Below are 12,903 nucleotides of genomic sequence, written 5' to 3' on the forward strand. Positions count from 1 at the left end.
TTCCAGAGTTATGGCCCCTGAAAGGGCCAAAATTAGCTATTTTGACCTTGTCTGCACAATAGCAGCTTTATTTATGATTTGATTTTTACCAGACTGGCACACAACTTGTATCACCATAAGATCTTGGTTGCTTTCTTGAACTGGTTAGATTCATTATGGGTTCCAGAGTGATGGCCCCTGAAAGGGCCAGAATTAGCTATTTTGACCTTGTCTGCACAAAAGCAGCTTCATTTATGATTTTATTTTAACCAAACTTGCACACAACTTGTATCACCATAATATCTTGATTCCTTTCTTGAACTGGCCAGATTCCATTATGGGTTCCAGAGTTATGGCCCTTGAAAGGACCAGAATTAGCTATTTTGACCTTGTCTGCACAATAGCAGCTTCATTTATGATTTGAATTTAATCAAACTTGCACAAAACTTGTGTCACCATAAGATCTGAGTTCTTTTCTTGAACCGGCCAGATCCCTTAATGAATTCCAGAGTTATGGCCCCTGAAAGGGCCAAAATGAGCTATTTTGACCTTGTCTGCACAATAGCAACTTCATTATGTCTCTCCCCCCTACCCCCCCTCTGGGGAAGACATATTGTTTTTGCCCTGTCCTTCCGTCCGTCCGTACGTCACACTTCATTTCCGAGCAATAATTGGAGAACCATTTGACCTAGAACCTTCAAACTTCATAGGGTTGTAGGGCTGCTGGAGTAGACGACCCCTATTGTTTTTAGGGTCAATCCGCCAAAGGTCAAGGTCACAGGGGCCTGAACATTGAAAACCATTTCCGATCAATAATTAGAGAACCACTTGACCCAGAATGTTGAAACTTCATAGGATGATTGATCATGAAGAGTAGATGACCCCTATTGATTTTGGGGTCACTCCGTCAAAGGTAAAGGTCACAGGGGCCTGGACATTGAAAACCATTTCCGATCAATAAGTAGAGAACCACTTGACCCAGAATGTTGAAACTTCATAGGATGATTGATCATGAAGAGTAGATGACCCCTATTGATTTTGGGGTCACTCTGTCAAAGGTCAAGGTCACAGGGGCCTGAACATGGAAAACCATTTCCGATCATTAACTAGAGAACCACTTGACCCAGAATGTTGAAACTTCATAGGATGATTGGTCATGCAAAGTAGATGACCCCTGTTGATTTTGGGGTCACTCCGTGAAAGGTCAAGGTCACAGGGGCCTGAACATTGAAAACCATTTCCGGTCAGTAACTTGAGAACCACTCGACCCAGAATGTTGAAACTTCATAGGATGATTGGTCATGCACAGTAGATGACCCCTAACGATTTTGGGGTCACTCTGTTAAAGGTCAAGGTCACAGGGGCCCGAACATTGAAAACCATTTCCGGTCAGTAACTTGAGAACCACTTGACCCAGAATGATGAAACTTCATAGAATGATTGGTCATGCAGAGTAGATGACCTCAAACAATTTTAGGGTCACTCTGTTAAAGGTCAAGGTCACAGGGGCCTGAACATGGAAAACCATTTCCAATCAATAACTTGAGAACCTCTCGACCCAGAATGTTGAAACTTCATAGGATGATTGTTCATGCAGAGTAAATGACCCCTACTGATTTTGGGGTCACTCCATTAAAGGTCAAGGTCACAGGGGCCTGAACATGGAAAACCATTTCCGATCAATAACTTGAGAACCACTTGACCCAGAATGTTGAAACTTCATAGGATGATTGAACATGCCGAGTAGATGACCCCTATTGATTTTGGGGTCAGTCTATTAAAGGTCGAGGTCACAGTGGCCTGTTCATGTAAAATCATTTTTTGGAAATAACTTGAGACCACTTGACCTACAATGTTGAAACTTAATAGGATGATTGGACATGCAGAGTAGATGGCCCCTATTTATTTTGAGTTCACTTGATCAAAGGTCAAGGACACAGGAGCCTGAACAGTGAGTTGAGAACCACTAGGCCAAGAGTGTTGAAATTTAGCAGGATGACTGGACATGCCAAGTAGATGATCCCTATTGCAGCCAACCATCAGTGTCTCTTTGACTTTCGCTCCTGACCCCTATTGACTTCTTGCCTATAGGACTTTGCATTGGGGGAGACATGCGCTTTTTTACAAAAGCATTTTCTAGTTTATGATTTGATTTTAACCAAACTTGCACAAAACTTGTATCACCACAAGATCTTAGTTCCTTTCTTGAACTGGCCAGATTCCATCATGGGTTCCAGAGTTATGGCCCCTTAAAGGTCTATAATTGGCTATTTTGGCTTTTGCAGCCATATGGAGACATCATTTATGGTTTTATTTGATACAAACTTCCAAAATATCTTCAACAACAATAAATCTTGGATTCCATGACAAATCAGATCCATTCGTAGGTTCCAGAGTTATTTTATATCTGATTACCTCCCCTGATTGTAATCAAAATGGATTTATATCAGTAAGTACTTATAGGACTTATTTGAAATTTCATTATTGTCATTAGTTGGACTGAGTCAATGAGGGTAGATAACTATGGACTGATTTTATGTCAAATTACCTCCCTTTATTTCAAATTAAAATGGGTATACTAATGAAGATACTGATCTGAAATTTCATTTATGTCAACAGATTTATTTGGCAGATCCTTCTTTTGTTCACTTACAATCATTTTTTTTAATTACTTCCCTTTTACGTTACTATAAATAGCTTATTTTTAGTAACTTTTTTATTATTGGCCGTAGGGAAAAACCGAGACCACTTTTCTGTGGTCGACATGGATGGTACCTCCAATTTTTAGGTGTATTTTGACATATCTGTACCTTGTAAGAATTTTTTTTTCTTTTTGGTTAAATTTCTTCCCTTTGTTTTTCCTGTCCTTTGGACTTAGATATTTTTTCTGAGGACCTTGTTGTCCTCAAGTGCAATGATAACAGGTGAGCGATATAGGGCCATCATGGCCCTCTTGTTTGAAAATTTTGTTAGTTTGCATACATCTATAAGAATCCTGTTTTTAAGTTAAATCATCAAGTAATAGTATCTATGAATGTCCAGAAGCAGATCTAAGTTAAGTGTTGGTTGTGAACATCAAAAAGTCAAAAATCTGACTGTTTCTAAATACAGAAATACAAAGGTCATTGTTGCTGAACATTATCTGAAGAATCTTATCCTTCTTGATTTGAAACTTGGCTTTAACCCTTATCCTGCTAAATTTCTGTAATGAACTTGTCATTCTTCCTTCATCTGAAATATTGTTCAGAACAGCACATGGATTCTTCCTTCACCATGTTAAAGCTGGAAAGTCACCATTTGACATTTATTTTGCCAGTATGTCCAAGTAAAATAAATAAACGGGTAAAATAAGTAATATGGGATTAATATTTTGCTACAGGAGCAGAAGGTCAGTTAGAAAACACTTTAGAGATGATGAGAAGTGGACAGTATACTTCAAGACCGGAATGGGAAAATATCTACACATCATTGGCGAAACCAAAATCTGAGACACAGGACCGACCCAGAAATATGGTGAGATATACACTACTTATTGTTACAGCTTATTAATTGCCATGTAAATTCTAATGTTTCTTATCAGACTTAAGTTAGGTTGGCCGATGGTTTAGTGGTAACACGCTTTACTGTCAATCCAGAGGTTCGGGGTTCGAATCCTGGTCCAGGCACTGGAAATTTCTGATATGCTCTAGTGTGTCTCCCACCTAACTTACCATTTTGTGTCGATTCACCGTAAAACCCAACTCACCCCACCTAACTTAGAGGCCTGTACTGGTTCTTCCCAGGAAAGAGGGTTTCACTTATATCGATGCTATACACCGTGCACGTTAAAGAACCAGACTGTCTATTCGCAAATAGCTAAGTTAGCTGGACAAGTCTGTATTTTAAATGTTCTCTCTATCTGTTCTTGGGGCTTTGTCTCACTCTGTCCCTCTGGTCAGATCGCTCTGTGTCTGTACTAGTAGAGGATGAATTTCGCGCCCTGTATGGCTGCGTTTGCTATATGTAAAGCGCATTTGAACATCTATCGTGAAAAGGGCTCTATATAAATCTGGTATAATAATAATAATAAATAATAACTTAATACTTTTTGGCATAATTATTTAACACCCTATTGAAATAAAAAGGATTTTTTTCTCCACTATGTCCCTTTAAATACATAACACTTAATAGGCTTGAAAATACATTTATTTATGGCAAAACAATGGACAGTAGACAGGTGTTTTAACAGTACTTTTCCAGTTGTTTAGAATTCCAGACTGGTAGCAAGCTAGCAGCTGTGCAATGTTAAGAATAAGGGACTAGCAATGAAGGTCAGGTTAGTACTGGTACAGAATCCAGGAGCACTGGTTAGGTTAACTCCCTGCTGTTACATAACAAAATTACTGTTGAAAAACAGCACTTAACACAGAACAAGTAAAGCTATATAATTCTGTTTGCAGGAAGAGAAAGTGAAAGAGAGGCTACAGTCTATAGCGGAGATGGAGAGCCGTTATGATGGACTGCAGGTGGAGAAACGCCAGCTCGAATCAAGCATTAACAAAATACCTCTTCATGGTAGAGTGGATAGAAATAACAGAAAACATAAGGTTTAGCTTTTATTTCTTACATTAAAGTTAAACAAAGAAGAGGCGTATACTACCTTGCATATATCCATCTGTATCTCTAATAGTCTGAAGGTGAATGGGTTTGTTGATAATGATGGTTGTCTGTAGTTAGAAAAAGAATCCCGGTATTTTAACGTCATTTGGTTAAAATTTTAAAGTCACTGACCTTGAAACAAAATTAATGATACCTCATTCAGTAATTTCAGAAAGTATTGGTCTAGAATGACAAACTTCAATTGGTAATTTATGCCCATGGTAAGAAATTTTGGCTCCAAAACCAGTAACCCTTGTTAAAAAGTTGCTTGAGATAAAGTTTTTGTTAGTTATTCACCAAGTATGTGTAAAAGTTTTGTGCTAACTCTTGCAATTTTGTCTGATAGAGATATATAAAAGAGTGTAACAGCAGTATGTTTAAACAGACTCGTGTTATTATTTTTAGGAGGAGTTAGAGAATCAACTAGATGCTGTGGAGAGAGAGCTGGGATCTTTACGAATGACTCTGAAACGTTACAATGTGCTCAAGACAGCGGGATAGATGATAACACTGCTTAGACTGATACACATGCATTTATTCTAATGAATCTCAAAATTGCAAGTTTGTAAAACTGAATTTGGAACCAGTCTCAGAATGCAGCCTTGCCATTGGTCAGTTTTGAAATGGTGCTCAGAATCGACCAATCAGATGCAAAGTTCTTGGACTGGTTGTGAATTCAGGCATATTTCCTAGCAATCAAAGCTATTCCTAGCGTACTATGCCATTATATGAAAAAATAACAATTCCTATGAGCTTTTGACATACATTTAGATGCTAAACATGCTTAAAGCTGTACCAAAAAGTGTATACTGGAAAACACAATTTGTTAGAATAAATATTGTACAGTAATTGGGTATTTTTTACAGACGGATACATTCCAAACTATCACTTGTAGACTCATGTATATTAAAGATTTATTAATAATTGTACTAAAAGAATTTCTGTGATGAAATTGAAAGTTGTCTCATTTTAAGCAGCACAGTGTACAGAATTGTAGACATATTAATGTTCCAAATGGGTCCAGCTGTAAAGTAACTACAGTTCAACTTCTGTTAAGCAGTCATATGCAATTATGCAACCACCTGTCGTAAGTGGCCACAATTTACAATTATGCAAAAGGTTAATTTCTTATGAATTTGGCATGTTATAAGCAACCTATTGCCAATGATTTAAATGACCACTTTATGTCAGTACCATCAGGTGGCTGCTTAAAACAGGTTTAACTGTGTTTGCTATTACCATGAAATGTCAAACTTCTCGTCTCACAGCATTCTGTGATTATGCTTATTTTGCTAAAGAACATGGTGCACAGTTGAATACTGATCACTCATGAACAAAATGCACAGGTTATGCAAGATTCTGAGAGATTGAGACAAAGAAAACATAAGGAAAACGGCCAAGTTCTATATGAATTGCTTGAGTGAATTTTGGTCCTCAAGTCATCGAGTGAACAGTGTTTCACTGTAATAGTTTGTATATTTTAGCTCACCTGTCACAAAGTGACAAGGTGAGCTTTTGTGATCGCGCGGTGTCCGTCGTCTGTCCGTGCGTCCGTAAACTTTTGCTTGTGACCACTCTAGAGGTCACATTTTTCATGGGATCTTTATGAAAGTTGGTCAGAATGTTCATCTTGATGATATCTAGGTCAAGTTTGAAACTGGGTCACGTGCCATTAAAAACTAGGTCAGTAGGTCTAAAAATAGAAAAACCTTGTGACCTCTCTAGAGGCCATATATTTCATAAGATCTTCATGAAAATTGGTCAGAATGTTCACCTTGATGATATCTAGGTCAAGTTCGAAACTGGGTCACGTGGGTTCAAAAACTAGGTCAGTAGGTCTAAAAATAGAAAAACCTTGTGACCTCTCTAGAGGCCATATTTTTCATGATATCTTTATGAATATTGGTCAGAATGTTTACCTTGATGATATCTAGGTCAAGTTCGAAACTGGGTCACGTAGGGTCAAAAACTAGGTCATTAGGTCTAAAAATAGAAAAACCTTGTGACCTCTCTAGAGGCCATATTTCTCAATGGACCTTCATGAAAATTGGTCAGAATGTTCACCTTGATGATATCTAGGTCAAGTTCGAAACTGGGTCACATGGGATTAAAAACTAGGTCAGTAGATCTAAAAAAAGAAAAACCTTGTGACCTCTCTAGAGGCCATATTTTTCATGAGATCTTCATGAATATTGGTCAGAATGTTCACCTTGATGATATCTAGGTCAAGTTCGAAACTGGTTCATGTGGGGTCAAAAACTAGGTCAGTAGATCTAAAAATAGAAAAACCTTGTGACCTCTCTAGAGGCCATATTTCTCAATGGATCTTCATGAAAATTGGTTAGAATGTTCACCTTGATGATATCTAGGTCAAGTTCGAAACTGGGTCACGTGCGGTCAAAAACTAGGTCAGTAGGTCTAAAAATAGGAAAACCTTGTGACCTCTCTAGAGGCCATATTTTTCAACGGATCTTCATGAAAATTGGTCAGAGTGTTTACCTTGAAGATATCTAGGTCAAGTTCGAAACTGGGTCACGTGGGGTTAAAAACTAGGACAGTAGATCTAAAAATAGAAAAACCTTGTGACCTCTCTAGAGGCCATATTTTTCATGAGATCTTCATGATTATTGGTCAGAATGTTCACCTTGGTGATATCTAAGTCAAGATCGAAACTGGGTCACGTGGGGTTAAAAACTAGGTCAGTAGGTCTAAAAATAGAAAAAACCTTGTGACCTCTCTAGAGGCCATATTTCTCAACGGATCTTCATGAAAATTGGTGAGAATGTTCAGCTTGATGATATCTAGATCAGGTTTGTAACTGGGTCATGTGCGGTCAAAAACTAGGTCAGTAGGTCGAAAAATAGAAAAACCTTGTGACCTCTCTAGAGGCCATATTTTTCACGAGATCTTCATGAAAATTGGTGAGAATGTTCACCTTGATGATATCTAGGTCAAGTTTAAAAGTGGGTCACATGCCTTCAAAAACTAGGCCATTAGGTCACATAATAGAAAAACCTTGTGACCTCTCTAGAGGCCATATTTTTCAATGGATCTTCATGAAAATTGGTCAGAATTTTTTATCTTGATGGTTTCTAGGTCACATGTGCTCAAAAACTAGGTCACTGTGTCAAATAATAGAAATAATGACGTCATACTCAGTTCAACACTGGGTCATGTGGGGATAGGTGAGCAATTCAGGACCATCATGGTCCTCTTGTTATAACTGTGATATGTGACAGATGGTATCGTATTGACTTAGTGTAATATCATCGGTTACTGTGTTTGTGTTATCGTTTGTTGTATTTGTATTTTTGTTGGAAATGCTTGATGTTCTGATTCAATAAGGCTGCAAAGTTGCTGGAATTGAAATTGTTTGCATTGAGAATTGCAACACAATTAATCTTCACCCTTCTAAATTTCTAAAATAAACTGGTCCATCTTTCAATTTGGGCAGTACCACTTGTTATTCAAAGGGGTCTTCACTGAAAATTTATTGATTGTGCTACAGAAAGTACAAAGTCGAAGAAAGAGAGGTTATTGTTTGCTTACAATCATTATTCAGCCATTATTTATTGAGTGTTAGAAGTCATAAACGAGCCAAGAATATTGACAGCCAACAGTGATATTAAAACTTTACAGTGTGATGTAGGGCAAAGTTATTCCAATATAACTTGAAATTATTTAGTTAGATAACTAGTAATAAATTATGATACCCGACATGTAGTGTCCAAGTGAACTGCCAGAATTTAATTTGATAAAATTTTCAGATTGTAGATAGTTTTTAAATTTTCTGAAATGATTGGTGCTAGTCAGGAGTATAGAGAATTTATTTTCTAAAGTTAGGTTGTTGTTTTTTTTTAATCAGGTTTATGGTTTGGTACTATTTGAAATGCACATATGCAGATTTTTTCTTGAAATACATGCAGATTGATAGTATTTTTGAACTGTTCAGTTAAATAAAAGAAGCAGAATGAACCTGTTTTATTAAAACCGCAAATAAAAAAGACCAGCGAGAATGAAATGCTTCCTTTGGTGTTGAAAATGAAGAAACTTATGCTTTATAAAGCTATATTCAGCTAATATCTTGAGCAGATCTAAGTGGGTCATTTGCTTTCCAGCTTATAAATTATTTTTGTTTCTTCAGATAATACCCGCCAGCAAAATATTAGGCTAAGAGAGACTAAGTCACAAAAGTTGTCCTACATTTTCTGAATATTAAGCAGACATTACATAGCAACAACAATTGCTTTTCTAAAGAAGTTTTTTTACAGTAGAGAACTGACACAAATATCAGTTATAGTTTTACTTCGAGGATTAAGAAATTAGTCATTAAAGGGGATTTTGTCAAGAAAGAAACATTCAAATAATTGAGAATCAGTTTGGGACGAATTCAGTTTTATTTTGATTATTAATTTATTTTGTAATAACTTAACTGAACAAAATATCTTAATTAACAAATAGAAAAATTGATAAGCTGGAATAATTTTTGTCAGACAAGAAAATTTTTGTGTTTGAAGTGTTCTGAACAGGTTGAAGGTTGCATTTTTTTTTCACCCGGGGACTGGGATGTTGGTGTGAGTAGCTAGGTTCTAACATAGATAGTGATTGATGGCATTTAAATTTCTGTACACTGGGTAAGTTTTGCATTGCTTTCTTTCCATAATTTGATAGACAACAGTCGACATTTATAAGAATTCACACTTTGAATTCCGTCATTCTGTAGGGGTGTACTTAATTTATATGTTACTTTGATCTTGAAAATTAGCTGAAATTAAACAGTTGCAGATATTACCCAGTCAATATTACTGGATATATGTTACTGTCTTATTTTTACACCTTATATGTAACTTACATGGATTTATTAACTAGGCAAAACTAATTCATTTCCAGATGTTAAATTAATATGTCCCCCACCCTTAATACCCACTAATAGATTTTAAAACAAAAAATATTTAACAATCTGAACAAAAAAGTTGAGAAGTTTTGAGAATTATTAAACCTGTTTATCAGCTCTATTAACTAAATATTGGGAAACATTCATTTTGTCATTTTTTGCTGTGGAAAAGAAAAATGTAAAAGAAGAAAATTCCAAAAGTGCCTTGTTTTAAAAGCAAGGAAATTAGGGTTTCATACATTGTATTGTATTACATCCAAAGTTCTGCGTATTTTGGTTAGCATTTGTACAACACGTGGAAACTTGCTTCATATTACAAGATTCTTGATTTCAAATGTAAAGAAAATGTATTCAAAATGTATGTGATTATTTTTGTGGCAGCTTGTTTGTGTTGCTTTTTATAACATTTTGTACTTTGTTATTTAAAATCGTTAGGTTATGATGTCCTTTTTGAGTATTAAAAGATATAAAAATTAGCATTTTCTTATATTTTTAACCCTTACACTGCTTAATTTCTATAATGAACTTGTCCATCTTTCAGTTTGGACAGTACCATTAAGTGTTATAAGGGGTGCTTTCCAAAAAGATACTGACTGAATGGCGAACAGTGCAGATCTTGATCAGACTGCATGGATGTGCAGGCTGATCATGATCTACACTGGTCGCAAAGGCAAAATCAATCGTTCCCAGCATGATAAGGGTTAAATGTACAGTGTATGCATGAAAGGTATATGTGACAAAAACATTTTTGGTTGGTACTTTATGATGCCATACACATGTATTTAAAGGATGAACATATGAAAGGCTTTATCTGGTTGTTACCTGATGCTGGTGTGCACATAAAAGATATACATTTTATTTTGGTCAGATATCACAAAATTACTTTAGGGCAAAAACCACCAAATTTTCTTCAAGAAAGGACAGGTGAGACACCCAAAGTAACTTTAGGTAGATGTCACTAAAGTTAAGGTCACAAACATTTAAATGTTAAAAAGAGATCACAATATTTTTAAGTCAAATAACCCTAAATCATGAGGACAGGGACTACCGAATTTCTTTACCAATTACTTTACAACGAAGACCAGAACATTCTCATTTGGCAGACCAACAAATTGTTAAGTCAATTATCACAAACGTTTTAACGACTAAATTAATGACCCTCAATTCAGAATCGTGACAGAGGTCGCCAAAATAATATTAGAACAGAGACAACCATTTAAAAAACAACAAATTATCTTAAGGTTGAGACAGCTATTTCATATTACAGAAGAGACTAATGAAATCATTTGAGACCAGAGACTGGACAGGGACTTCATTTTGGCGTCTGACACCTGAAGTTTGTTCAGGTTGAGCTGCTAGTATAGGTTGGATTGTCCGTCATCCTGTGTCAGCATTTTTACTGAAACTACTTGTCAGAATAACACCAAACTTTGTCAGTAGCATCCTGGCATAGTCCGATATCAAGTTTGTTAAAAAAAATCACATTGCCCCATTTTTATGGGCCGCCGAAGCTAGAAAAAGAAGAGAAAAAACCTTTTAATTAACGACTTTTTCTCATGTTCCACTTCATAGATTTTCATCAAACTTCGTCTGTAGCATCATTTAAAGGTCCTCTCCGAACTACAAATGGAGGCGGTCAGCCACTTTGAGGGCCGCCACATTTTGGTGCAGTTTCTTGTCATTTGGCAGTAGTTATTTGTCATTCTGCAGTTGTTTTATGTCATTTGTAAGTGGTAACTTGTCATTCGGCAGTGGTTATCTGTCTTTTGGCAGTTGTACCTAGTTATTCAGCAGTGGTTATTTGTAATTTTGAAGTTACTTCAAATAAACAGTGTCGAATAACAAGTAACATCATAATGTAGAGTGATCATGTCAGAGTGGACCATTATAATGTAGAGTGACAACAGAATGACTCTGAAATAAACAGAATGAATAGATTCTGCATCATAATGTAAAGTGACAAGTAACTACAGCGTAATGTCATCCGACGAAACTACAAGGTCCAGTTGTTCGAAGGTTTAACGAGCTGTTGAACTAAACATCAGTCGATTTTTGATTTGGTGGGAAATACATGTATGATGTTTTGATTTTGTTGTAAAGCCTTCTTAGTGTTAATAATTCTTAACTCATACAGTTTTCTAAAATGTCGAAATATAACCTTAAAAATAAATCAGCCGTTAGCCTAATCGCCTGTTAATAAAGTTTCGAAAAACTAGGTTCAGGCTGAAAAGTCGGGTTTGGCGTTTCATAAGCTATGTCGAGCTGGTTGCGCAGAGTGCACGCATGTTCGATTTGTAAACCCTGAAACTGATGATTTATTGAAGAAAAAAAATGATTGAAAATACGTCATGTACTTTATAAACTGGTGATCATGTGATGATACACTTTTCCTATGGCATAAAATTTACGCTCCACAGTTGGCTATGAAAGGAGATTACTTTATAAATATGTTTTCTAATTCTTCTTCTGCCTGACGGATAATACGGACTATCATAATTGTAACACGATTATAAAATTAAAATACTTTAAATCAAAGGGTTTTAAAACAGCAATGTGTACAGAAGTTACATGTACAGACATCTGTTTCTGGCGAATAGTATTTTATTTCCCGATCTTTGAAGTTCCTCATAAGATATAGTTGAAATTACTCATAATTGCCGAGATGCATCTGGAAAAAAGACACATTCGTTCTGATTTGCAGACGACATTTGTTCTATTACTTAATCGATACTTCACGGAAGTTCATTTCGATGAGTAGGTCGTAATGAAAATACCAGTCGTCAGTCGGAAATTATTCACGTCCTGGAAACGGTCTTTAGTGACATTATAATCTATACTTGCGCAGGATTTGACTTAAAAAAAGAAGACAACGCGGCAGTTAAGGCAGTCTGTGGTTGTTTTTATTATCTTCTTATATCAGGCATTGACGGGGAAAGTAATCCCTATGGATTACGACAGAATGACATGTTTTCGAACCTGTCGAATAAAAAAATCCATAAACTTCTTTCTCATATAAATGTTTTTTTCTTTACCAAAGCTTTAGTGACTTTAAGTAATAAAGGAAGATTTTGAATACTGTATACCTCGGGTTTCAATGTGTTTAGAATGTTCACTATAGGTGCTTTTGTTATATCAGTATCATAATTTCAAAAACAAAAAACAAAAACACTGCATTTTATATCGAGTATAAGAAATTCGAATTCAAACTCTGAAAGTCCGACAGTTCGAAGTAATTTTTAGAGGCGTACGCTAGAATTCCCTGTATATGAGATGGGCGAAATTTTCCCCAATAATAGAATTTCTTCAAACTTTGGATATTGAAGGACAATCATCTAAGAAACAAAAATATGCAAAAAAAATCATAGGTCACCGGTATTGAAAAAGAGTTATCT

At 36.0% G+C, this 12,903-nt stretch overlaps 1 protein-coding gene across 1 annotated transcript in view; it reads left to right on the top strand.

Moving 5' to 3' along the window:
• LOC128547220 (uncharacterized) overlaps positions 1–9,987 on the top strand; it is a 41,927-nt gene extending 31,940 nt beyond the window's left edge. Inside the window, exons 19-21 of the mRNA XM_053519192.1 lie at positions 3,359–3,492; positions 4,419–4,565; positions 5,023–9,987. Of these exons, the coding sequence (XP_053375167.1) occupies positions 3,359–3,492; positions 4,419–4,565; positions 5,023–5,118 (377 nt within the window). The 3' untranslated portion in view covers positions 5,119–9,987. The remainder of the gene's footprint in view (positions 1–3,358; positions 3,493–4,418; positions 4,566–5,022) is intronic.
• Positions 9,988–12,903: the final 2,916 nt, after the last annotated feature.

This window comes from Mercenaria mercenaria, chromosome 12 (genome assembly GCF_021730395.1).
Source record: "Mercenaria mercenaria strain notata chromosome 12, MADL_Memer_1, whole genome shotgun sequence".
Lineage (NCBI taxonomy): Eukaryota > Metazoa > Mollusca > Bivalvia > Venerida > Veneridae > Mercenaria > Mercenaria mercenaria.